This window comes from Malassezia globosa, assembly GCF_000181695.2.
Source record: "Malassezia globosa CBS 7966 chromosome Unknown mgl_sf_5.1, whole genome shotgun sequence".
Taxonomy (NCBI): Eukaryota; Fungi; Basidiomycota; class Malasseziomycetes; order Malasseziales; family Malasseziaceae; genus Malassezia; species Malassezia globosa.
Window position 1 is genome coordinate 104,331 of NW_001849868.1, and position 25,346 is coordinate 129,676.

The 25,346-nt window shown below is 51.1% G+C and overlaps 14 protein-coding genes across 14 annotated transcripts; 7 read left to right on the forward strand and 7 right to left on the reverse strand.

Moving 5' to 3' along the window:
- Positions 1–963: 963 nt before the first annotated feature.
- On the forward strand, positions 964–2,356 carry MGL_2169 (uncharacterized protein; the record flags this gene model as incomplete). The annotated part of the gene is made up of 3 exons (XM_001730663.1): positions 964–1,026; positions 1,289–1,361; positions 1,401–2,356. The coding sequence occupies 3 exons, from the start codon at positions 964–966 to the stop codon at positions 2,354–2,356; spliced, it is 1,092 nt and encodes a 363-aa protein (XP_001730715.1).
- Positions 2,357–4,158: 1,802 nt separating this feature from the next.
- On the reverse strand, positions 4,159–5,667 carry MGL_2170 (uncharacterized protein; the record flags this gene model as incomplete). Its single annotated transcript, XM_001730664.1, has 1 exon — positions 4,159–5,667. The coding sequence occupies one exon, from the start codon at positions 5,665–5,667 to the stop codon at positions 4,159–4,161; it is 1,509 nt and encodes a 502-aa protein (XP_001730716.1).
- A 539-nt stretch (positions 5,668–6,206) lies between these two features.
- On the forward strand, positions 6,207–6,750 carry MGL_2171 (uncharacterized protein; the record flags this gene model as incomplete). Its single annotated transcript, XM_001730665.1, has 4 exons — positions 6,207–6,281; positions 6,355–6,570; positions 6,606–6,656; positions 6,682–6,750. The coding sequence occupies 4 exons, from the start codon at positions 6,207–6,209 to the stop codon at positions 6,748–6,750; spliced, it is 411 nt and encodes a 136-aa protein (XP_001730717.1).
- A 96-nt stretch (positions 6,751–6,846) lies between these two features.
- MGL_2172 (uncharacterized protein) lies at positions 6,847–7,872 on the reverse strand (the record flags this gene model as incomplete). The annotated part of the gene is made up of 1 exon (XM_001730666.1): positions 6,847–7,872. The coding sequence occupies one exon, from the start codon at positions 7,870–7,872 to the stop codon at positions 6,847–6,849; it is 1,026 nt and encodes a 341-aa protein (XP_001730718.1).
- Positions 7,873–8,558: 686 nt separating this feature from the next.
- Positions 8,559–9,719, forward strand: MGL_2173 (uncharacterized protein; the record flags this gene model as incomplete). The annotated part of the gene is made up of 1 exon (XM_001730667.1): positions 8,559–9,719. The coding sequence occupies one exon, from the start codon at positions 8,559–8,561 to the stop codon at positions 9,717–9,719; it is 1,161 nt and encodes a 386-aa protein (XP_001730719.1).
- Positions 9,720–10,155: 436 nt separating this feature from the next.
- Positions 10,156–10,733, reverse strand: MGL_2174 (uncharacterized protein; the record flags this gene model as incomplete). The annotated part of the gene is made up of 3 exons (XM_001730668.1): positions 10,156–10,185; positions 10,262–10,461; positions 10,502–10,733. The coding sequence occupies 3 exons, from the start codon at positions 10,731–10,733 to the stop codon at positions 10,156–10,158; spliced, it is 462 nt and encodes a 153-aa protein (XP_001730720.1).
- Positions 10,734–11,479: 746 nt separating this feature from the next.
- Positions 11,480–12,919, forward strand: MGL_2175 (uncharacterized protein; the record flags this gene model as incomplete). Its single annotated transcript, XM_001730669.1, has 1 exon — positions 11,480–12,919. One exon carries the CDS (start codon positions 11,480–11,482, stop codon positions 12,917–12,919), a length of 1,440 nt encoding a protein of 479 aa, XP_001730721.1.
- A 179-nt stretch (positions 12,920–13,098) lies between these two features.
- Positions 13,099–15,081, reverse strand: MGL_2176 (uncharacterized protein; the record flags this gene model as incomplete). Its single annotated transcript, XM_001730670.1, has 1 exon — positions 13,099–15,081. The coding sequence occupies one exon, from the start codon at positions 15,079–15,081 to the stop codon at positions 13,099–13,101; it is 1,983 nt and encodes a 660-aa protein (XP_001730722.1).
- A 292-nt stretch (positions 15,082–15,373) lies between these two features.
- MGL_2177 (uncharacterized protein) lies at positions 15,374–15,880 on the forward strand (the record flags this gene model as incomplete). Its single annotated transcript, XM_001730671.1, has 3 exons — positions 15,374–15,440; positions 15,484–15,613; positions 15,829–15,880. 3 exons carry the CDS (start codon positions 15,374–15,376, stop codon positions 15,878–15,880), a joined length of 249 nt encoding a protein of 82 aa, XP_001730723.1.
- Positions 15,881–16,125: 245 nt separating this feature from the next.
- MGL_2178 (uncharacterized protein) lies at positions 16,126–16,976 on the forward strand (the record flags this gene model as incomplete). The annotated part of the gene is made up of 4 exons (XM_001730672.1): positions 16,126–16,172; positions 16,227–16,372; positions 16,408–16,485; positions 16,558–16,976. 4 exons carry the CDS (start codon positions 16,126–16,128, stop codon positions 16,974–16,976), a joined length of 690 nt encoding a protein of 229 aa, XP_001730724.1.
- Positions 16,977–18,404: 1,428 nt separating this feature from the next.
- On the reverse strand, positions 18,405–19,385 carry MGL_2179 (uncharacterized protein; the record flags this gene model as incomplete). Its single annotated transcript, XM_001730673.1, has 1 exon — positions 18,405–19,385. One exon carries the CDS (start codon positions 19,383–19,385, stop codon positions 18,405–18,407), a length of 981 nt encoding a protein of 326 aa, XP_001730725.1.
- A 1,138-nt stretch (positions 19,386–20,523) lies between these two features.
- Positions 20,524–21,418, reverse strand: MGL_2180 (uncharacterized protein; the record flags this gene model as incomplete). The annotated part of the gene is made up of 2 exons (XM_001730674.1): positions 20,524–21,185; positions 21,223–21,418. The coding sequence occupies 2 exons, from the start codon at positions 21,416–21,418 to the stop codon at positions 20,524–20,526; spliced, it is 858 nt and encodes a 285-aa protein (XP_001730726.1).
- Positions 21,419–22,931: 1,513 nt separating this feature from the next.
- MGL_2181 (uncharacterized protein) lies at positions 22,932–23,612 on the forward strand (the record flags this gene model as incomplete). The annotated part of the gene is made up of 1 exon (XM_001730675.1): positions 22,932–23,612. One exon carries the CDS (start codon positions 22,932–22,934, stop codon positions 23,610–23,612), a length of 681 nt encoding a protein of 226 aa, XP_001730727.1.
- A 596-nt stretch (positions 23,613–24,208) lies between these two features.
- Positions 24,209–25,078, reverse strand: MGL_2182 (uncharacterized protein; the record flags this gene model as incomplete). The annotated part of the gene is made up of 1 exon (XM_001730676.1): positions 24,209–25,078. The coding sequence occupies one exon, from the start codon at positions 25,076–25,078 to the stop codon at positions 24,209–24,211; it is 870 nt and encodes a 289-aa protein (XP_001730728.1).
- Positions 25,079–25,346: the final 268 nt, after the last annotated feature.

Here is a 25,346-nt window from a genome sequence, read left to right on the forward strand (position 1 = left end):
AACCAGTGCAACCGCCCATCCAAGTTATGGTTGTAATGCAAGCTAAATCCAAAGCGAGTAGCCGCAGATTATCGGTTGCGCTTGTATCACGGGCCGTATCCAGAGCGAGCTTTAGAATGTGTGCCAGAGCGCCGGAGCAAGCGCGACTCTCGCGTGCAGCTGCGACTTGTTGTATTGAAGGGTAGAGTTGTCTAGGCCCGTCCATGTCATCTAGTGAGGGTAAGTCTGACGTCCCGTCCCACTCCCACGCAGCACTTTGGAAACAAGAAGGCAAAGATGGGATCGACGTGCGCGGCTCAAGCATACGAGAGAGAAATTGCATGATCATGTAGCGAGTTTCATCGCTATTTCTCACCGGTGCAGAAGCCGGTCCACCACTTAATGTCATAATGCCCAGAAATAATAACTGCTCCCACACTCTCCAATCTGGCGCATTCGTTATGCTTCTAGGTGTTGTTGTTGGGACTGCACTATTATGCGCACATACATGCTCCCACGTCCATGCGCGCCACCAGTCACGGGCGAGTTGGTGTAATACGGAGAAGATGAGAGAACGAACTTTGTCTGGAAAAGAAAAAAGACTTGATTCATGTGTGCGCAAAAGCTCCGATATGGGATAGAATACATAGTGAATCAGTGCTGGCGAAAGGGTCGTACATGTCGAAAGGCAAGCATGCAATTCAGCCAGGGCGGGCGGAATAGCTGGATCGTTTGGCGGCAATACTGACAAGCGCAAGAGACGAACGCATATGGGTCGGAGTTTGGAAAACGATGTAGCACTGGGCGCGTCGCTACATGATACGCCTGTCGCTGTCGCCATTGACGCTCCCAACAAGAATGTGCGTGCAACGGCTGTCTCGCACTCTGCCAGGGCTGCGACGCGCTGGAACACGTGGCTCCACGTGGGACTCTTCGCGATTCTCCCGTCGCGTGAGCGACGGCATGACACTAACGACAAGTGCCATGTCAAACGTCGAGATCGCTGAAGATGAGGCGTCGGCCAACATGGCCATGATATCGAATGAGGTATGTGGATGCATCACCTGCTGACATGTAGGAATACAAAAGTACGTGAAAAACGGTAGAAGGAGCATGGGTTCTCACATATTCAGTTTGGAAAAAAAATTCCCCATTCCTCTATGATATGGTCATTACGCACGCACTCGAATGGCCCACGTTAACGATGCAGTGGATGCCTGACAAGGAAGTGTTTGCTGAGAAAGGGTTTACGCGGCATCGTTTACTGCTGGGAACGCATACATCAGGTCAAGATAACAACTACTTGCAGATTGCAACGGTGAATTTACCCAACACAGATAACAGTACGCTGGACGTAAAAGATTACGATGAAGAAAAAGGAGGTATGTACGGAGTTCCGTTCGCATGGTCTCACATGATAGAAATCGGCTCGTATTCATCTGCATCGACTCGTGTTCAGGTGACGCAGCGTATTAATCATGAAGGCGAGGTGAACCGCGCACGATATTGCCCGCAAAATTGTGATCTGATCGCTACGCGTGCCGTGAATGGACTTACCTACGTATTTGATCGCACAAAGCACAGCAATCAGCCAGACAGCGATGGCAAGTGCCGTCCAGACATTGTACTGCAGGGTCAGACACGAGAGGGGTATGGGCTCTCATGGAACCCTATCCGACAAGGACATATTTTGTGTGCGTCTGAGGATACGACAGTCTGTCATTGGGATCTAAATGCGTATCAAAAAGAAAGCAAGAATTTGAATCCTGTGCGCACGTATCATGGTCATTCAGCTATTGTGGAAGACGTGGCTTGGCACAACCACCACGAACATTTATTTGCTTCTGTGGGCGATGACCGACAAATGTTACTCTGGGATACGCGTGACTCGAATGAGGTGCCAAAGTACCGCGTTGAAGCACATACTGGGGAAGTAAATGCGGTTTCCTTCAGTCCTGCAAGCGAATACATCGTGGCGACGGGTTCGGGCGACAAGACTGTCGGCCTATGGGACTTGAGAAACCTCAGCACCCACCTGCACTCGCTAGAAGCTCACAATGAAGAAATCTTACAGATTGCGTGGTCCCCACATCATGAGACAGTTCTGTGCTCGGCATCAGCCGACCGACGCGTAAATGTTTGGGATCTGAGCCGTATTGGGGAGGAGCAGACCGCCGAAGATGCTGAGGATGGTCCGTCTGAGTTATTGTTTGTGCATGGAGGACATATTAGCCGCCCGACCGATCTCTCTTGGAGTCCGCAAGATCCTTGGAAGATTGCAACGGCTGCTGAAGACAACATCGTCATGGTGTGGCAACCCGCGCGCTCTATTGTCGAGTCTGTCGAGGCCGAGCCGGACGCAGCCGACCTGGAGTGAGCTTTTCGTGCTCGTGCCGCTCTGGGGTGTGGAGACTGGGGTTCATCATGTAGGAGACACACCTCCATAGTGCAACTGCAACCCCGCTCAACTGATGCGTGTGGGTCTTTGTGTTAGTGTGTATATTTGTGCTTGGGGCGCAACTATTCGATCCAGTGTTCCAGAGACATCTGCACTTGTCGTTGATCATGGCCCTGTTTGGACTCACGGGAAGTCGCAGAGAGCTGTGCGTTGCTTGCAACTCAGACTGACTCTAAAAGAAAGCCGACACCGCGTCATTTGTATCTCTTTTTCATTGTCTTGTTTAGTATTCTTGTGCCACCCCTTGCTGTGTTCATTCGATTTGGCATTGGAACAGACTTTTTCATCAATGTTCTCCTAACAGTAGCAGGTTATATTCCAGGTCATGTAAGTATGGATATGACAGTTACGAAATGGGATCTTACATTGTCTTCAGGTGCATAACTTCTTCATTCAGGTGCGTTCGACCATGATTAGCATGGCACTTACTGAGTAAGCGTGTACGTGACAATTCGCGCCGTCCAGACCGAACACCCAAGTGGCTTAAACGTTCAGGCCTCGTGAATGAGGATCGAGGTGTGCGAAAGGACCGGCGGTGGGCAGATCGGTATATCAATGCGTCTCGCCCCGTTCAGTACGATGACGAAGGTCGTGCTCATTACATGGATGAAGATGACGACGATGATACTGTTGAAATGTATGATCCACATGCACTTGTTGAACCAGATCGTTACATTAACAATGAGCATGGACGATCGGCCAGAATAGCCCGGCAAAAAGCGTCGAATCCGTCGCTACGGCGTGCTCCTACGGCAAATACCTATGAACCCATGCCGGTGCGATCCAAAAGTAAGTCGCTCAAGTCACGCACTAAGCGCTTTTTCGGGTTCCGACATGGATCAGGTGGTCAAGTTCCTCCCGAAGATCTCATTGTTCGACATGATTACGATCGCAGCACAAATTTTGGGTACGAGAGCGATGAATACGCACCTGCCGAGCCACCTACCACTCAAACAATTGGAGAGTTGCAGAGCAACGATTACGATGATTTGGATCGTGAACTCATGGGTCTTTCAACTTGCTCCAATTACCCACCTGTTCGCTCGGGCCGCGGGAATGATTCACGTCGTGCTCCCTCGAATGGTGCAGGTAGGAGCAAGAAACCAGTGGCTTCCCCACGTGCATCTTCCTCTCCCATGGTAGACATGTCCGAACCGACTCGCGACGTGCTAGAGTACGAACATACCTTCTAGCTAATCATTTTGGTGTATTAAAGTTTTTTTTTTTAAATTTTTTGGAGGGTTGTAAAAAAGGGTTTGTGATGGTGGGTGTGGTGCCGATGTGGAGAGGGGGAGGGGGACTGCATGCAAGACTATGGTCACAGAGTCGCACACAAATACATGTACGAAAATGAACATCATGAACGTCGACGAGCGAGGACTGGACAAAATATAAGCAAAATCGAGGTCCGAGCATGAAATTCAGGACGAGTGATTCGGCAAGAGTGGCAATAAGGATTGGACCAAACAAGACGGGGCATCATGAGTATCAACCGCAGTTGAGCCAGCGCTCAGCAAAATCCAGAGGCCGTACTCAATGCGTGAAGAGAACTGAACCAACATGTGGTTGAGATAGAAAACGAACATGACTGACCCGGTCAGCCTAGTAAGAAATAAAAAACGAAGAGGAAAAAAACCATCTGGAAGGAAATAGTAGATCAAGATTTAGCCATGGCCGAACGCTTGCACCACCAGAAAAAAGACCATTGACCTTCCTGTATTTTAGACGGGCGGCGCCGCTCCTTCAGAATGACCCTCATTGCCTGCAGTAGATTGATTGTGAATCCTTGAGTTTGGGTTCCTATTGCCATTGCCACGGCGGTTGTTTCGTCGACCTCCACGGCGGTTGGGTACAGTGTTGGTAAAGTTTGCGTTCTGTGACACGGGCACAGCATGCATCGCTGCTTGTGTGGGTGGAATAGCAGGCAAGCCTTGTTGCATTATACTTGGGCCTTGTGTAGGCTTGCCTTGCTCCTGTGCATCGCGTTCGCGGTTTTCTGCCTCCTGAATCAAAGATGGCGCGACGTAGAGGCGCTTATCAATGGTGGCAGGAATCGGCTGAACTTCTGTGCCTAGCTCTTGCTCAATTCGATACAGGTTGAAGCGGTCTTCGTAAGTAATCAGATTGATTGCCAGCCCCATGTGACCGAAACGGCCACTACGTCCAATTCTGTGCAAGTATGTTTCGGCGTTCTTCGGAAAGTCAAAGTTAATAACAACATTCACAGCCTGAATATCGATACCACGTGTCAAGAGATCTGAGCATACCAGGTTGCGGCAAGCACCGTTCCGGAAATCATGGAACACACGGTTTCGATGTGCTTGGAGCATCTTAGCATGGGAGTAAAAGCAGGAATAGCCAAGTTCAGTGATCTTCTTGGCCAAAAGCTCAACGCGGTTAGTCGAGTTACAAAAGATGATGGACTGGTTAATTTGGAGCTTGGAGAAGAGCGTGTTCAGGCAGTGAACTTTTTGGCGTTCCTCAACGAATGCATAATATTGCGTCACACCACGCAGTGTGAGTTCGTCCATGAGATTGATTTCGTATGGCTTCACCATGTGCTTGTCCTTGAAGTCTTTGACAATAAGTGGGAACGTTGCCGAAAATAGCATGACCTGACGTTCCTTCGGCAACAGGCCTAGAAGCTGTTCCATAACAGGCGTAAACTCAGGTGAGAGAAGCTTGTCAGCTTCGTCCATGACATATGTCGTACACTGACTAAGATCCGCAATACCCTTACTTGCGAGATCAAGAATGCGGCCTGGCGTGCCTACCAAAATGTGTACAGTTTGTCCAAGACGCAATATGTCATCTTTCAATGTTGTTCCGCCGGTGCTTACCATGATCTCGATACCCAAATGCTTGCCTAGCGTTTTAGCCACCTGGCTTGTCTGGAGTGCAAGTTCGCGCGTAGGGACGAGCAACACAGCTTGGATCTTATTTTTTTTCGTATTGACACGCTCTAGCGTAGGAATGACATACGCGGCCGTCTTTCCTGTGCCATTTTTTGCACGTGCTAAAACATCACGACCAGACAAGGCAATAGGAATTGCCTCTTCTTGGATAGGAGAGGGATGCTCAAAACCTGCTTCAAATATACCCATGAGCAGCTCCCGCTTCAGAAAAAAATCTTCAAAATCATTCCCTTTTGTCGCTGTCACATCTTCAGTCTGTGGCCGGGTATCTTTCTGCGGCCTCTGCGATTCCATTCCTGGCGCTGTATTCGCCATTGCGATGTACTTTCACTTGACTTTTTTTTTTTTCTTTTCGCGAGAGTCGCGGTTCGTGCAGTCTCTACAAAACGTCGTCGTCAGTCGTAACACAGAGCGCCTGGAAAGAAGTCGTGGAGCCTTCAGGGGATGAAGCGTTCCTTGCCCGAGTGCACGTGAGATACACGTGACCCTATCCGCTAGCAAGCCGCTCCGTGCGCTATGCAGAGAGAAATATGTGTCTGGGCCGACTGTAGTGGCCTGTGGCACGCGCGTTGTAGTAAGGGTGTGCGTGTTTGTCAAGGATCAGCTAGGGCATGATGTCACACATTCTGCGCGGACGTCTGACGCTCTATTCGGCCTCTCGCACTTCCAGTTTTTGTGGGTTGCGATCCAGGATGTTTAGCACATCCGGTGTGAGAGGTGAACCAGCCGAGCCGCTGCCTTGGGATGCATGTACGTTCAAGCATGCCACGCGCAAGTTAGGCTAACATCGAACACAAGACTTGCGGCTCAGGAAGCAGCGTCGTATCGCTGGTGTCGCAACAACGTGGCCCACAATGATTTTGGCTGCGGTCGGTTCTGGCTCATATTTCATGACCCTTGACATTGATCCAAGCCAGACGATTGCTGGTGTACGTATCTCGGACAAAGCATAATCACGACTATATTCAATTTTTCTCCTTTTATCAACTGACCATATTCTAGATCGATCCCATGTTTGTGTACTTGGGTGCGACACTTACATGCACGGGTCTTGGTTGGCTCATTGGGCCGTCATTCGGTTCTACTGCATGGAGTCTTTTGCACCGTCGTCAGGCTAGTCGAATGGCCCAACGTGACAAGCAATTCTTTGATCACATTCGTAAAATGCGTGCAGATCCAACTCGTCAAGTCGTGCACAATCCATTGCCAGATTATTATGTACGTTACCGAAAGATAGTCAAACTTACATGCAGGGAGAAAAAATTGGCTCGCTTCGCGAGTATCGTCATTGGCTTCGCAAGCAGGTACGTGTATGGCACACCCGTCGAGTGTTCAATGTTTTCCCCAAAGCGCAAAAAAAAAAGAGCAGGGTCGACGGGGCACGTCATTGATTCATAAGTCGGGAGAAGGGACGGAGCGCGAGCAGAATCTTACGGGTATCACAGCAAATATTCCGTCGGAAAGCTTCACATGGCGTCGAGGAAGCCCCATAATTCACGCTGCCACATGCATTGCTGCAGCTTGGCGTAAACGTTTGAGTGTGCGTGCTTCATAGTCGTGGTCGAAATGATCACCACAATCCGTGAGCGCAGTGGACAGTTGCACGGACATATCTTGTGCGGTAATTCCACGAGCAAGACAGGCCTGAACTCGTTGTGGTGGGAGCGAGGTCGCTTTGCCAGACGCGTCGCACCAGCGGATCCAGCAGTCCTGTAGTAAAACGTGCGAGCAACGCAAGTCACTTCCCTCGGACACGGCACGCCATGCATGCACACCGTGTAGAAACTGAACGACGACGGAAATTTCGCGCCGCTGCTTGTGACTTGGCTTGACTGAAGCGGATGCCAGGGGTCCGTAGGACGATGCCAAGGCAAGACACAAGGGTGATGACGTTAGTGGCTCAGGCGCCGCAGTCGATCCCCACATCTCGTGAGCCTGCTCCGTAGGAAATCGCACAAGTACCCAAGAGTCGTTGGCATCCCAAGGCGGAAGTTCAGTAAGTGTCGAGCTCGAGTCCGGTGTAGAAGTTAATGCTTGTGTTGAAACGGGGTTGAGGCGTGATGTGCGTTGTTGCCAGGCTTCTAAAAGACGTTCGTGCTTATCAATGCGCATTGCGCGACCCTCTTCTCGAAGCGCAAGAATGCGCTGTTGACGTGCCAGACGCTGGCGCTCTCGTTCCATTCGCTGCAGACGATCTTGCTCCTCACGCCGCTCGAGATCAGCGGTCATTGTGCGACGTTTAACATCGAAGGCAGCTTGTCGTTTTAGTTTCTCGCGCTCTCTTTGTAGAGACTCTTGTAATTTTGCTCGCGATGCAGGATTCATGAGCTCCTCATAAGCAAGAGTAAGCTGATGGAATCGCTCGGCAGCCTGGTCAGGCGGTACATCCTTCACCTTGTCAGGGTGCAGTTGTAGCGAGCGTTTCCGGTACGCCGTTCGAATCTGAGCCTCAGTTGCATGAGTTTCGATCCCTAGAAGCTCGAATGCATCAAGAGGCACGGCATGAAGATGCCGGTCCATCGCGCGCTCTGAGACTGGCCCGGTGGCACTCTAATCCCTTTCACGAGAAATGTGTTCGAATGATCCACAACCACACGCTCAGCCGCACGCACGCAGAAACAAATGTGATGAGAATAAACATGTCGTAAGCATCCTCCAGGCGCGTTCGGCTCAAGTCTGCTAGTACACGAATGGAGGGGTAGGGGTAAGGAGAAAGGACATCGAGCTCCACAGGGTGTCGTAAGTGAGCCATTCCCAACTACACTGAGTGCAGATTGGATTTTTTTTTGCTTCGTCACTGTAAGGCACACGTATACATACACGCCTTAGGAGCTTGCAGCCGAGCAGGAAGAGAGGGAACGTGCTTGTGAATCGGTATGCTTGCGTGTCGAGCGTTTAGCGTAGCGCGTGCGCCTCAGGCGGTGATTTCTGCTCATATGGCCCGTGTGCCGCTGACCGTAGGCCGAACAGGCATGAACGGCGTGCGGTTTGCCGGTACCAGATCGAAAGACTCAAACAGCAATGTGCGCACAGAGTCGATACAGCAAGGATCAGAACAAAAGTCCAAAGAAGCGAAAGGGTCGGGCGCGAGGCGCGGCTCTCGCGCGCGACGTTCTTCTACGAACGAGAAACGCTATACAGATCAGCCGTTGTACAAATACACGCCGGAGTTAGATGCAGCTGACATATCGTTTTGCCATCCACATATGCCACATCCTTCACGATGGAAGGATCTTTTTGCATTCTCGAAAGAGCAGGGCGCCCGATACCGATACTTTGTCGCGAACCGAGGTACTGTGCAGGGCATAGTCAGCCAATTAGGGCTCGATGAGCGGGAGGCTCAAGGCATCAAAACCACGATTGTTGAAGCATATCCAGGACCAGGCACATTTACGCGCGAGTTTCTTTTGCATCCGAATGTTGAGCGAGTCGTATCCATGGACAACGTGCCGATGTTTCTCGAGCAGCTCGAGCATTTGCGAGAGGATCCGGCCTTGAAACATGTGCAGCATAAGCTCGGCATCATTCCTGAGTCTGGCTACGCATGGGACTCGTACGAGATGATGGTCGAACAAGGACTGTTGCGCCATCTGGAGGGCCGTGTACCTAAGCTGGGTCCCCAAGCACCGCCGATGGATTGGCACGCCACGTCGCCGATTTTGTTTTTTGCACAGTTACCCAATACTGTTCATGGCGAGCAGCTGTTTGCCCAGATCATTAACGCAATATCGTCGCGTTTTTGGCTCTTCAAGTTTGGGCGTGTCAAGTTGGTGTTTGTGTGTGGCGAGACCGTATCACTGCGGTCATTGGCTACACCACAAGAGTCACGCACTCGGGCCAAGCTGGGTGCGACAGTCCAGTGCCTTAGCACGCCACGTCTGTTGCTGCCCGCACATGATCTGGAGCCATACGCGGACCATATGTACCCACCTACACCGTCGGTTGGACCCCGTGTGCCGGTCACATCCGTGTTTATTCCGAACTCGAACATATCAACGGGGCTGCAGAAGCGCAAGCTGACCGTCTTGGAAATTGATCCTTTGCCAGAACCTCTAATTGATCAGCGTGACATGGATGCATTCGAGTTTCTTACCCGCAATATGTTTGTGCTCAAGTCCAAAACTGTGCTAGAAGGGCTAAAACACGTCGTGCCAGGTGCGCACAATGTGTTGCGCTTGGTAGCGCCTGAGCATCCCCGAATGAAAGATCGACCCGACGATGTCGTGTTGCCAACCACCCCAATCGTTGAGTTGACGAATCGTCAGTGGGCTTCATTGGCCGAGGCGTTTGAAAAGTGGCCGTTCAGGCCGGAGGTGTTTGTCGACGAAGGCCGCGTTCGGCGCGGCTTGAGTGACTATCTGTTTTAGTAGTATTTGCTATGGCGTTCTCCGAGATCGTCGCGAAGCTTGTCTGGCCGTGGTGGACGACCGAAGCGTGGCTCCGGCACTCGTAGTATGTCCTCATAGATGTGGGAAACCACACTTTCGCACGACGCAGACCATTCTTCACGCCAGAAATGGATGCCAGAGAGCTTGAGTTGGTGCATTTCTGCATACTCCGATACGCTTGGCACGATGCGTGACGTGTCGGGGACAGGCATGGGTGTGTCGGCGCTCTGTTCAAAGAGCAGCATCGTGTATCGATGGTATGGCGTGCCGCGAGCGGGATGAGGTGGGATGTACGGTAGAGCCACTGGATGACCCTCAGGTATCGAAGACGCATGAATCGAAAGTGGGATGTCACTTACAAGCCAATGCACATACGTCTGGAATGATTGCGTTTCTTCGCTCGGCACGTCAGGATCTACGAGCATGAGCGTGTACTTGCGAGTGTCTGCGTGAAACACAGTAGCTCGGATGTCAGGGGCATGCAGCGTGGTCGATGGATCGAGGAATACGCCCGGGTGCACGCTTCCTCCTTGTCCACCGTGATCGCCGATCCCTCGACCAGAGCCAAAGAGGACCTCCAGATCCACGGTCGGCGTGATCTTGGGTACGACGTCTGGCAAGACGTGCATGTTGCGGATGCGTTCGATCAGCCGGTTCAGAGCACCTCCTTGACGCCATGCCTGCTCACGCATGTGGCGGAATACAGGCTTCTCCATGGAGTCTGTCACATAGCGTTAGCTTCGTGCACCAAAGGTACGTACAAGTGCCGCGACGGAACTGCGCCCGCACACTAGGTTGGTTGATATCTGAAGCGACTTCCAACGCGTACACACGCTCCTGGACATCGGTGGATGACATGTCCGCCTGTTGCTTTTCCTTAGCGATTTGGTCACGCAACGCAGCCGAGTCGTGTTCAATGTGCTTAAGTGCCTCGTCATACACAGGCAAAGTGCCTGGCTTGAGGGCTGGCTGCCACGTACAGGTGGATTGCATTCTCCGTGCAGCTACATGCTGCAGCAAACGAGTTGTTCCTACGCGCCACGACACCGCTGACATGACGAAAGGGACGGCGGCGAAGATGACGGCAACCAAGACAACTTGCAGGCCAAAGTAGAGAGAAAATTTTCCTAACAGTGGCTGCCTATATCTCTCCTCCCCCCTCTCTGGCCAGCCGCCCAGCGCTGCTATTCCCCTACCACCTAACAAGATTTCCACATGTCGTTGACCTCGTGAAGTAGCCCATTAGGCCTTTACATTGACAAGTGGCACATCTCTCAGCGTGCGCGAGTCGTTCCCAGATACCTCTTACATAAGCACAACGCCGTGCCACATGGTAACCCCACTTTCGACGCATGTTCATTTCGCAGGATCCACGGCAGCTTGGGCCCAAACCACAACGCTCCGCTTCGACGTGAACGATAGTGCAGAACGGACAGAGGAAACTATGCGATGCGCCTTATTGTGTCCTACTGTGGCAAGACCATTGACGTAAAGCAGCCATTATCACAGTTCAAGACGTTTGAGCATTTGCTCGACTGCATCTCCTTGGCAACAGGGATTCTGTACGATGCAGTGATATGCATGGCCAAGGACGGCGTTCAAGTGGATCAGCCAGTCCTAGACCGGCTCCTCCGCGAAGATACAAATCATGATGTGGTACGTCGATTGCCTAACATGTCTAGGAGTTTTTCGTGTTTGATCGCGATTTGTTGACTGCAGATCCCGATGCTGTAGCTTCTATGCTGGAAATATCGCTGGACATGACACCTACGCCTGAGCCACCGACATCGCTCGTCCCTGCAACACCGCGTTTTGTCGATTCCATGTTGAGCTGGGCCACAGATCTGCTGCGGAACGTGGATGCGCTTTGCACTGAGGCAGCGACTTTGCGCGAGAGCATCGCACTCATTCAGCAAAGCGTCGTTGTGGCTCTGGCGAATGTACAGCTACATGCAAATAATATCAAGTCTGCAACTACTGAGCTTGTGCGCATTGCACAGAAGGATTTCGAACGCATGGAACAGCTGCTTCATCAGTACACGGCTGATCTCGACATTCTGCGCCGTGTGCCCGTCCACCCACAACTTGTGAGGCGATCGGCCTCGGGAGGAACAGCCTCCGTGTTATGTGATGTGGTTGATGTAGCTCATGTGCATCGAGTAGCTGCCTCATGCCGGAGTGCGCGGGAAGATGTGCGTGCATTGTATGAGAGAGTCATGGAGACAGAAAGTCGACTGACGAGGGACTTGCGCGACTTGACGCACGAAATCGAGCAGACGGACGTGAAGCCGTCCATCGAAACATATGAGCAGATCGTAGGGTTGCAAGAACAGGTGCACGTCGAGCATGCATCGTTGGTATCAATGTGCCAACGCGTGGAATCGCCATCGAATCCCGACTGGCTTCATGCTCAGGCGAAGGCTGAGGCGCTGTATGCACGGGAAACGCCCATTCTTCACACTCTTGACTGTCTCGTCCAGGATCGAAATGAGCTCTTGTACCGGGACATCAATCTGATGCAGGACATTAGTGGCCTGCAAAGTGACTTTACAGAGCTAAGCGCGCTCGTGGCCCATACCGATGTAACTCTTGAGTCGTCACTAAATGATGGTTTCCAGGTGCTTGAACACGTACATTCCATGTACGGTGCCTACGGTGCGCTTCTCGCAGAGGCTGTGCGTCGTTCCGAGTTCAAACGCATGTATTTAGCGAAAGCTCAATGCATCGCCGAGCTCATGGCAAAGTTATCGGAAAAGGAGACGAAACGACGCAAACGACTATGGCAGGACCTCAATGGTGCTTGGCCTTGGGAATTGCCCTGCATGGACTTGTCCTTACCTGTGTTTGATATTACAACTAGATGTCATGATTCTTCATCCTCAACAACCTATACCCAAGAAGATCTTGCCGAGTTTCATGCGCAATTGCATGCTCTGGACCGAGAAATGCGCACGATAGATTCAACAAGATCGGTGGAACATGATGTTCACATATATATGCGGCGCTTTGCTAGTGAGCCACACAATTTTGAGGAAGACTTTTGTGTGTTGGCGCGACGTGAACTGGGTTTGGAGGACATGGCTGAGTCGTCGGAAGACGAAGCGATCGATTCAGTCGACGGCAACGTCGACGATGACGACGACACCACACACAAGCAGTCGAGGCCCGAGCGTGCATAAAAAGCGTAAGAGCAGAGCAGGATGCAAGCATGTGGATGTAGAGCCTGACAGACATACAGCCGTGGATGAAAAGATCGACAGGGAAATGGAATGATACCTAGACACGAACTGTATGAGGGTAGAAGAAAACAACGCACGTCACGCCAGGAGACCAGCATCTACATGAGGCGACATGCAAGTTATGTATCTCTGCGCATTCGCGACGATCCATGGTGTGTGCGTTTCGATGAATAGTCGCGCTCTTCCTCGTGCGTGTCAGGAGCACCACGCTTCTGTCCACCGCCACGACCGAGTCGACGGTCATGCCGAGCACGATCACGATCACGCCTATTTGGACGCTCACGGTGAGACGACCCAGGCCCAGGCCCAGACCCCGAGCCAGGCGCCGTATGCTGCGCTATCGAGGTGGGCATCGATGCCGATGTAGATCCTGAACTGGGTGCGGAAGCAAGCGGCGGACGTCCAAATTGCTCAGGATCGTAGTCATCGGCTGGCGACGCATCACGGCGAGTATGATGCGGAGATCGCCGAGCGCGACGTGCGTCTTCTGCATAGACGCCATAGTCAAGCGCATCTGGCATACCATGTACCATATCGCGATCATTGTAGCGTGGAGAGTGTACTTGGTGTGTATCATGAGATGCCGCATAAGAGTCGGCATCATGATCAGCGCGCCGACGCTCTGAGCGATTGGAATCGGAGGAAGGGCGAGTGCGATGGTGCCGTTGCTGCTGTTGAGACTGGGTATGCGAAATGGTGGTGTGATGCTCGGTAGCCGCATCATGCTGAGAAGAATCAGGATGCGGACCTACCCCATTTTCAACACGCTGACCGTCCTGCGGTGAGCGTGGTGGCTCGTACGAGGGCTCATACGCTGGCTCGGCATGAGAGGGAGAGTCTGGCTTCCGAGGCTCGGGCCAATCCATCCCATGCATGTCGGGATGCAAAGGAGGCATCGGCATAGACATGGATGATGGGTGATCAGAGCTAGGGGGCATCATGGCTCTCATCATGGGCCATGCCTGCATGGGAGGAGGCATATTCATCATACCTCCCGGAGCTAAGAGCGCCGAAAAGTCAGGCATGCCACGATCCTGCGGCAGATGAGGATGCATGGAATTAAGTTCTGGCATAAATGGCATGGGTGGCGCGACAGGAGGCGCAACAGGTTCTGCAGGCACCAACTCTGCTTCGCGGGTCTGCTCCATCCTATGTTTCTTCCCACACCACATCGCCCACGTTTGCTCATTAAAACCGTAATTGAACCAGTCGCTGAGATTCGCACCCGGTCGTCGCCACGGCTTCTCAGGTAGAGAATCAATGTCCACTTGGTATATGGACATGGGTGGTGGATCATCCGCCTTCTCTGTCTCGGTGCGAGCATCGAATAAAGGATCGGACGGTGGATATGTCAAATCTGATGGTTGCGGATCGAGGTGCAGCTCCGGGCCCGTAGAGGGTGCTGCTGGCGGCGGCCCTTCGGGCCCCATTGGTACGCTTGCCGCAGACCCAGCTGCCGGCGCTGCCGCCACTGCCGAGCGGACGCCGTCGCGCTCAGGTATCTGAGCCATCGTCGTTGCGCCAAAGGCAGGAGCAGGAGAAGGGGAAGGAATAGGAATAGGAGCAACATGCTCATTCGGCAAGGAGCGAACAAGAGGCTCGCGGGGAGCGATCGGGGCTGCCCCTGCCTCTGTAGCGACCGCCGCTGCTGATCCTGCCGGAGTCGCGGTGGGTATGGCGGTAGACGTCGAAATCGTGTTTCCACTAGCTGTTGCTGGCTCAGGCACATACGAAACAGATCTTTGCGGGGGCTGTGGTGGTACAAGTGGCTCGTTTGGATCGATGATAAACTCAACATCGGAGTCATCACTGTCATACTCGTCAGAATCATTCGGCTCGGCATTCGTGGACGCTGGATCTTGCGGCCACACTTGGGAAGTTTTTTTCGCACTAGTGTCTCGGTTCATGTAACTGGGACTCGTCGTGTTATGGATGCTCGACTTTGCCATATCGTCGCCCGATCCCGCCAACGACGCGTTGGGAACGTGCGAGCGGTCGTCACTAGGCTCTCTATCCACATGGGGGACCGATGCATCTGCGGCCCCTCCATACAGGAACTCGTCTTCGTCATCAATAGTTGAAGCATCCGCTGCACTCGACATGACGAGGCTGCTAGGCCGACTCCTCGCACGCAACGAACGAACGTGGTCGAGATCGCTTGTGTTCCGTAGTTGCCAGCTACAAAGATGCGCTGCCGTCCATGGTTGGCCTTCGCGAGCGCGAATAGGACATAAGCAATTGGTACCCACATACATCCCATTCAGAGTCTCGGCGTCCGGGCACGTCGGAAAGCCCCCCTGCCCCAACCCAGGCAGGCGCCGAGGAGATCGAAAAGAATCCTTACCAAGTGTCTTGAGCCCACTCCGCTTTGTCCATCGAAAACGGTTGAGAACCATGGCGTCGGCTACATTTGGAAACCGATTTCGTGCATTTATGAACCACCCAGCAGGTCCCAAAACGGGTACGTGATGCTCTCATGCCAGGCTCACACCCTTGACTCGCAGTGTTCTTCTGGGCGCCGATGATGAAATGGGCTCTTGTAGTCGCAGGTCTGGGCGACTTGGCACGTCCTGCGGAGAAATTGTCAGCTTCGCAAAACACTGCACTGGCGGTTACAGGATTTATTTGGGTTCGGTACGTCGCCACCTATGTCTTCCTTGGCTTATACTCAATAGGTACTGCTTCGTCATTACGCCCGTCAACTATCCGCTCGCCGCCGTCAACTTCTTCGTCGGCACGACAGGTTTAGTCCAGCTCTTGCGCATTGCCTAGTACGTACACTGCGTCTCTCTCTCTCTCTCTCTCTCTCTCTCTCTCTTTCTTTCTCTCCTACTTACACTTCTTTTCAGCCATCGTCACACACATCCTCAGCAGGAGAACCAAGTGCCCTCCAAGGCATGAATAAACCAAGACAAAAAGCCCTACTGACGAATTCCTCATGTTGCCGCCCGGATGTAGATGCGTTATAGAATCAAATGTCGATATGAAGCAGCTGTGTGATGACACGAATTGTGTGTCTGCCCATACAGTTGCCACCTTGACCAAGCCGCTCACCCCTGCCAAATGACATCGGCAGCCAAGACACACGAGCCCTCACTAACCAAGTGGAGTAAGATCCTTGTGCAAGACTCTCTCACCTAACGATCATGAGCCAGCTCAATGCCTTCCGCACGGCAGGCCGTAAAATTGTAGCGTACGTCAGCATGTCGCATCTTTCCTGACAGAGACTCTCTCTTTCTCTCTTTAGGATTGGACGTAATTTTGCGGACCATGCAAAGGAGCTAAACAACGTTGTGCCAACGGAGCCCTTCTTCTTTCTGAAGCCAACCACTAGTTATGTCGAGTCTGGTGGTACGATCGAGATTCCTCAAGGCGTCGTGGCACACCATGAAGGTTCGTATGGTTTGATACACTAAGGTCATGTGTAGTGGAACTGGCTGTCGTTTTCGGCAAGACAGGGAAAGACATTCAGCGCTCAGAAGCAAATCAATACATCGGCGGCTACGGTGCGTACAACAATCACGGTTTCTTTGTACATTCCGTTATGTCAATCTCTCTTGTCTCACTAACCAAAGTAGCACTTGCGGTTGATATGACTGCTCGGAACATGCAAGACAAAGCAAAGAAAAGTGGTCTACCTTGGTCTGCCGCCAAGGGGTTCGACACCTTCACACCCATCAGCTCCACGATTTCCAAAGATCAGATTCCTGATCCGCACAATGTGGACCTCTGGCTCACTGTTGACAATAAAATGCGCCAGCGAGGCAATACGAGCGATATGATCTTCTCTATCCCTGAGCTGATTGCATACGTGTCATCCATCATGACACTCGAGGCGGGTGATGTTATGCTCACTGGCACACCGAAGGGTGTGAGTCAGCTACAGCATGGTCAAGTTGTGCATGCAGGTTTGCAGCTGCCCGACGCACCCAATACTCTTGCCGAGCTCAAATTGCTCGTCCAAAACCGTGTGGGTGGGTATGCATTTAAGCCGTAAAGGTAGATTTGTCAGAAACGAATTGAAGGCCGGCCATGTTCGACCGTCGAAACAACATAGCATGAGCACAATGAGTAGCAGTAGCAAATTTCAATCAGGCCCTGGATAAGTCGATCAGATATGCGCGAAAATTGGCTACTAGCAGTGAGACGACGCTATAGAGGCGTCTCCTGCTCGAGCGATTGCACACGCTCCATCAAGCGCATGCGCTGCAGTTGAAGGGACTCGAGCTCTCGCATGTGTTCTTCATACTCAGATGCCTCCAGTGATGCACGCGACGACGTGTCTCCAGCATACATAGCTTGCCATTGTGATTGTGCCTCCAGTCTTGACAGTTCTTGCGAGGCCTAAGAATGTTAGGGCCCACCAACCTGCATGCAGAAAGATACGAACCTTGTTTCGTAACGAGCGAGCTTCACGCTCATCCCGTGCCAGTACCTCCTCCGCACGCACTATGAGCTCCCGCAAAAAAGGAGCAATTTCCGTAGCCACATGTTCGCGAGCTTGCCGAACTTCTCTTTCAGAAACCAAGTCGAAATGCTACAATTGGCAGGCCTCTGTTAGTCCCGTGCCCTGCCAACACAATACACACCCTTTGATTCGAAATCACCGTCTTCAACCGACGAAAGTCGCCCGTATGAGCGTCGAGGGACGCATTTGTGGCTCGCAACTAGTTCGTGCTGTTAGAATATTGCACAATAGCTTGACACTCATCGCAGGCTAGACATACCGTCGCACATGCGGACTGCACCTTAAATGTGCATGCATGAATACTATGGAGTTGATTCGCACTGGCATGCGGGTTAAAGTAGACTGACTGCCTAGGCACAGAAGGTGCCATGCTTGGTAACAAACAAACACCAGATCACTTGGCGTGCACTTTCTGTCTCCACCAATGACAAAAATTTTGAGACGCGTTAGACGCGCTAGCGTCAGAAAGTTCGGTCTGCCTGCAAAGAGTAATACCCAGTTGTCAGACAGATGGAGAAGGGTTCACCAGGATATCTTGGTGTCGACATAATAATCCAACTCTGCCACACATCTGCCTTGGGGCAACAGGAAACAATCGAGCAAAGTGAGACCACCCGCGATAGAGCGCAAATTGTATGTCACAGGACTAAGGGATGGAGATATAATAAAGATGAGACTCGCTGAATGGCTGACGGAGAAGCACAATTCCTATATCTTCACCTCATCGCATGCTATCGCGCAACGCCGCCGCCAACAAGTTCGTCCCCCTTCCCTACGTCACCATGCAAGTACCTAAGGTCAACCGCACACCAAGTCACACTAATCAGACATGTATTAAATATGATTCTAGTAGACGCTAAAAAACCGCACTTCATTTTATTAGAGTGGAAACGAAGTTCTTATTAAAAAGAGCACGATTAAAGATTGTTAGGTACAAGAGAGGATATTATGCCGCCATTACTGGACAAGGGGAGCGCCACCGTTGTAGGCCTCACCCTCAACCGAACGTTGGTTGGTGCCAAGGTTCAGCAAACCAGCCTCCTCGATCGAGCGCGTAGTGCTGCTCAGCACACCACCACCCTTGATGAAGTCCTCCTTGCGAATCGGCTGGTGAGCAGTCGACTCGTGCACAATAGGAGCTTCGTGGGTAATGTGCGTGGTTGGGATCGTTGTGCGAATGCGGTGGTACTCGTGAGTCTCCTTCTCGATGATTGGCTGCACAATGTTGTGAATGTGGTGGTGCACAATCTCGCGCACAGTCTCACCCTTGTCAATCACGCTGCGGTCCGTGGCAGCCTGAGTGAAGGTGTCCTTGGGGTTGCCGGCCACGGCGCGCATAAGAGCAGCGTCCTTGTCCGTGTTGGCATGCACCTCACGGATAGTGGTTGTTGGCACCACACGGCTGTGGATCTGCTCAGCAAGGTGCTCAGACTCGAGCACTGGCTGAACGTGGTGCTGAATGTGGTGCTGGTGGATGTGGTGTTCACGCTCACGAAGGAGCTCCTCGATCTCATGGCGGTGGTGCACGTGGCGCGTAACAGGAGCGAGGTGCTGCACGTCCTGATCAACGTTGCCAGCAGCCACGTTGACACCCGAGTTCACGCTCGTCGTCTGAGTCATGTTGCCTGAGCGGCCGAAGGCGTCCGACTCCGACTTTGGCACAGCCGAAACGTTGGCAGCACGCAGCGACTCGGCGTCTGGCACACCGGCACTAGCCTGACCCACAACGTTAGACTCAACGCCCTGCACACTAGGCGTACTGGCCTGGTGGTGGTGGTGGTGTGGCATCATGTGAGAGAGCTTCTCCTTGCCCTCGCTCAAGAAGCCCTCGCCGTGGTGCTGAGCGTTGTTCTCAGCACCCTGAACGGCGTCCTGGGCCTTGTGGGCCTCGCCCTCCGCCTTATCAGTGTTGAAAACCTTCTTAATGACGTTGCTCATAATTAGTTCAAGGTAGGTGAGAAGAATACAAGATTACGGTCCCGTCCATATTTATACTCAGACATGCCTTTTCGGGACGCCCTGCAGCGAAGTCGCAATGCGGGCCCAAGCGCGTCCGCATAGATCAGAATGGAATGTCAACACACTACTGGCTCGTTCGATGTTGATTCCACCGCTTAAATCGGGCAAAAAATATGTTTTATCCAATCATAAGCGATACAATCTGCGGGTGTGCTAATTTGCAGCGGTCTTACCCATTAACATTTTTCGTCGCCGCAACAGCTCAAAACATTCCTTCATGCAGACTATTGGCAAATTTGAATGCGTCTCTCACGTACGTGGATCTATACTCGCACTTCCTTGTCATTCTTTTGGCCACCCCAATGCAGTGGAAGCGAGCGCAAATAACAAGGCGTCACACATTGAAATAAACATTCGATGCTTTTCTAAGCACTTCTACAACCTGAATGTACAGATGTCAAAAATGAGGTTTCGCGATGATTGACAACACGGCTCTAAAGGGAGAAGCGTTCAATCGACACTCACAAAATGCGTCCCTCTTTTTCTCCGTGCGGCCGTTCATGTCTTTCATTTAGTGGTATATGTAAAGAAAAAGAAAATATAGGATTTGTATTATCAGCGATAGAATGACAAATAGATATACCTACTGTACCGCGATTCACCATGACATGGAAAATCGCAAGCAGATGCTGGCTGAGGTTATTTACCAAACAATGTGTGCGTGTTTATAATTTATATATATGTACAAGCCGACAAGAATCTATGGAATTGAGAGAAATATAAGTTCGCTTGAACAACAGGCACGACACACGATCATTATTCCTTAGTTGTACTTGCGTTTTTCTCCTTTTTTCTTTAGGTCCCCCGATATCGGGCTACGGCTATGGCTTTCTAGTCCCATGTCATCGTTCAGTGGATTTCGCGTTTTCTCTTCACTCTTGAGCACATATGGCTTGGATAAGGCACCACGGAATGTTTGTCGAGTGACTTGATTGTGTGAGAAATACAAGTACGTACGCGCTCGAAGTATAAGAGACTGGCATGAGACACTTATAGCGTCTTTGGCCGCGTGAGACGACATGCCCATCAGCGTCGCACTGATTGTTAATAAAAATTCTCAAGTTGTTCTTCTCACGTACAGGTTCATTACATCATAGGGTGCACGTAATCCCATCGCATCCATAGCTTGGCTTGACAAGATGACACCTTTTCCATTCGTCACGCGGAGTATTTCACGCGCACCGCTGAAGAGATTACGTCGAGCATCAGATAGATCAGACATCTCTGATGTTGACTTGGAAGACAAACTTGAGCTTTTTGCGTCGATGGCCGCTCCATATGTGATTTCAAACACAACGCCGTTAGAGAGTGCGGCACCTACGGTGCTTCTTTTCAGATGGAACGGCAATCGAGGGGCAACTGCCAAATCAAGTGAGATTATGTCCACACTAAACGGTTTCAGTTCACTGAGCGTAATGCAAGCATGTTGGAAAGCCATCTCGGTGGTCGGAGTTACGGAAAGAAGGTCGTATCGCTGAAGCGCAAGAGCATTTGCACTGACGAACCCAGAGCCAGACTTAATGGCTTGGTCATTATCAAGCACAACAGTCAAGCGCGTCAGCTGTTTGATTCCCTCGCGATATGATTCAACCCCGTATGACTTTCGTGTTCGTGGGTCAAGTTTAGGAAAAGGAGGTGTGCCAGAGAATGGGTTCTTCTGAATCGCTGGGTCATACTTTGTGTGAACAATATAGTTGTATGCGACGGTAGTATAGCCCACTACAATGTGAGTCCAACAGCCTCAACTTTTACGCACTTTCCATGAGCTCATACGTTATCTCGCTGATCCGTTTCTTTTCGGACGGTGACAATGCGTCCAGCGCATTTTGTTGTTCGTCCACGATGTCCTCGGACGTCGCGGCTTTCTGTGCAAGTTTTTTTGCTTTTTTTGACATGGATGGTGCGGAGCTCTGTGCCTGCACTGGCCATGGCACGTTTAAATCGCAAAACATGCTCACTCGCGTGATCTTCGCGCCCTGACGGCGGCAGTGTCCACCAAATCTTTATCTAGAACGTGTGTGGGCCCTGTCCGTCACGAAAAGTTTGGAGTTGGATGTGCCGATCTAAAGACCACGTGGAACCATTGTGCACGCACAGCTGTGGAGTTTAACACTTGCAGCCACATATGTACATGGTACTTGTTGAAGTGCGATCACGATGCCAGTGATAGTGCTGCGGGCGGCGGAGGGTTCGCCAACAGCAACGACGCCAGATGATCTAGATTTAACCAAAGATCAAAGAGACACCATCATTGTCGCGTGTGCATACATAGTGATCATATGTATTCTGGTGCGTGCGATTGGTGTGTGCTAATGGCAAGTGGAACATACCCATTCTGAAGCTACTTTTGTACCCGTTCAAGCTTTTGGTATGTCGAGAACTATTTCTAACCTTCAGACAGTGGGATTTCATGAATTTTCGCATGCGCTTGCCGGTGTGCTCACTTGCGCGAAAATTGAATCTATCCAGCTCGACCCAGACGAAGGCGGTGCGACTCGTTTGCGTGGTGGCATTAGTTTTATCACGTTACCGGCCGGATACTTGGGCTCTTCGTTAATTGGTGCGATTCTAATTGCTTGTGGATTTGATGAGAGGGCTAGTAAAGTGGCGAGCATTGTAGTCGGTGTGTGTTTCTTGTGCATGCTCTGGTGGGCCCGACGGAATTGGATGTATGTATGCGGCATGCTGAAAGATCAAGAGAACCGAGTCTGACACATCCAATTAAGCACCTGGTTACTCATTCTCGTGATGGTCGGTCTTTTTGTTATGTTTTGGGTACGTACGAATTCGTTTGATCCTCAACTTACCATCAGCTGGTTGAGAGCTCGGTTGCTTTACGCTTCTTTGTGCTATTTATTGTACGTGAATTCTTACATGTGGGTCTTGAAAGCAGCTTACCAATGCGTGAAGGGTGTGATGAACTGTCTCTATTCAGTATGGGATATTTGTGATGATCTTATCTTCCGAAAGGTCAACGAGTCTGATGCCTCTGCATTTGCCCGACTCGTCGGTTGCTGTCCACCACAAGTCTGGGGTGTCATTTGGCTACTCATCAGTGTAGCTTTCTTCGTCGGAGGCATCCTGGTAGCAATTGTCCTTTTCAAGACACCCGTGTCGCAACAGAGAGCAGACGATATCATGCACGTTCCGACCTAGCAAGGATCACTTCGTGTTTATATCTGATACGTTCCTTTTATGTACATACCAATTTCCAAAAACAATCTTGCTATCTTTTATCACACTTGCCTTTATGCAGGAGGTTTCGTCCGCATCAGCTTCTCATACGGCTTCATGATAATAACGAGATCCCAACTGTCCTGCAATGCACGGACCTCCTATCTAATAGTGCATAAGCGAGTGCATTTGAGGCGCTTGGAGAAATAATCAGCGTGTGGCCTTGAACGCGGTTCAAGCGCTTAGGTAAGACAACCAACGGCATTTCCATATTCCACGAACTTTCGCTGGATGAACCGAGCGTGGAACACGGCCATAAAGCAACCTCGTGTGTACATGAGCAGTGCAAGACTAGGCAATCTCTCGGAACTAGTAAGAAGTCAGTATCAAAAGGCCATAGAGGCCGGCGATGCCTTTTTTTACGACTCACAAGTTCGCGTGACGAAATCGGGTGCGTCGCAAGATGGCGAACGACAGAAAACGGTACCGTGGCAGATTCGAACGGTACCAGCCTTGCTGAAGAAACCCAAAGCCGAACCTTCGTCGACGGCATCTGATGAAAAGAAGGAAATTCATCATCAACCGATGCAGAACCAGCGCGACGTATTTGCGCCGCCGTATGTACCAAACTTGCTCGTCAAAGAACTAGACAACTTCACAGTACTTTTGAACAAGTACTGCGTGCTGCCTGGTCATTTTTTGCTCGTAACACGCGATTTTGTGAAGCAAGAGAAGCCGCCATCGCCAGAAATGCTGTCTCTCGTGTATAACATAATTATGTCACATACGCCGACGAGGCCTGATGCAGAATTGCTGGGCTTCTTCAACTGTGGTCCAAATAGTGGTGCATCGCAGCCACATTGCCATTTCCAACTGGTCGAATTGACGCCCACAGATCCGGATTCAAAAGCGGTGCCTATCGAAACCATGCTTGAGACGGACATGTCCCCTGATGAAAACAAAGGTACGTGATGTGGAACTTGGTGACTTATGGCTTTGTAGACGACGTCTATGGTCTAAACGTCCCATGGAGACACTTTGTTGCACGACTACAACCGCCTAATGACCCGAATGAGCAAGAGATGTACTTCGGCACTCGATTTTCTCATCTTTTAGAGTCCATGTTTTCCACTGCACAACAGAAGGACGATCAAAGTATCTCCATTACAGGACCACCAAGCTTCAATGTGCTTATGACGCGACATTTCATGCACGTCATCCCTCGCCGCACAGAGACGTTCAATTTGCGAGACGCTGGCTGGGAAGAGTATGGTGCTGGCGGGCATCCACCCAAGTACACTGGTACTCTTAGTGTGAATGCTCTGGGTACGTATACGAATACGCGCACAGTGTCACAGACGCGACGTAACATTTGATGACTAACCCTCCACTCCAGGATATGCTGGACTACTATTAACAAGGCACACTGCAGAGATGGAGGCGTTGGCTTCCAAAGACGATGACAAACGAATTGCGCAAGTGTTGACACACACAGGAGTGCCGCTGTGACCAAACCATGAAGCATAGGAGAGTTCGTGCGGCTCGGAGTGTGTGAAAGATGTGCTCCATTAAAATAGCTTGGATACGTTTGCACAAAGTGCCACGAGAAGCACGACAACGCCCCACGACGCAAGCACAAGTGAAGCGCAGTAAAGCCATGGCTGGCGCTCTGAGCCATGTAGCATGCAGTACAAGTAAGCAGGTACAATGAAAGAAATGGTAGTGCTGCCCAAGGCACCGACAAATCCGAGCACAATAGACAAGTCGTCGACAAGCATGGCGATGGCAGCACTTGATACAATTTCAACAATAGTCAGGCCATAGAACCAATGAGAGGGCATCGAGTCCACGAGGGATGCTGAATCTTCCATCAGAAGTGGCACTTCTTCCTCCATACCATCAGCATTGACTCGGACCGTTGGCTTATACGACCAAGAACGCGACAAACTTAGGAGACTTGCTCGCGAAGGATGGAGTTGCATGGGATAGCTTGTAAGAGCAAGTAGCACGACGCACAGTTTTCCAAGACCCACAAACAAGCTCTTGTCCGGATACATGGCAATGACGTTGTCGCTCACATTTGAACCAAACGTGAAGTAGCCAGCAAGTCCCACGAACAAGTACACAAAAGCACTAGAGAAAATGGATGTAAATGTGACGATAGACGTGCGCTCAAGCGTACTATTGTACAGCTCATTGTAAATGGGAATGATGTTTTGTGAGCATGTATACGCAAAAAGGATGATGGGGAATTTGCGCAAAGACTCTCTGCTCCAGCGAACTGCGACAATGTGACTTGCATCAGGAAGCTGCTTCCATGCACTTGGTACAATCATATATAGGGCCATTATAAGCCCAATGTACGCGACGGCCATCATGTTCAGATATCCAATGAAACTAAGTGATTTGAGTCGGCGCACAGAACAGATCGGAATCATGCACGCGACCATAACCAAATACCAAAGATTTTTGTTCACAAGTAATTGAGGTACATGCTTTGATGTAAATCCAAGCGATGTCCAGATGCTCAAGACGACCTGAGGCATAAGACTTCCACTAATAATCAGGTATGAGATCGTAACTCCATAGCACTGGCATAGTGTGAGATGAAAAAGAACTGTTCTCTCGTTTGACCAGGCAAAGAGTACGTACCTTGATGCCAATGACGAGGTCAAGGATCCACATCTTATAGGGATTGACACGAAA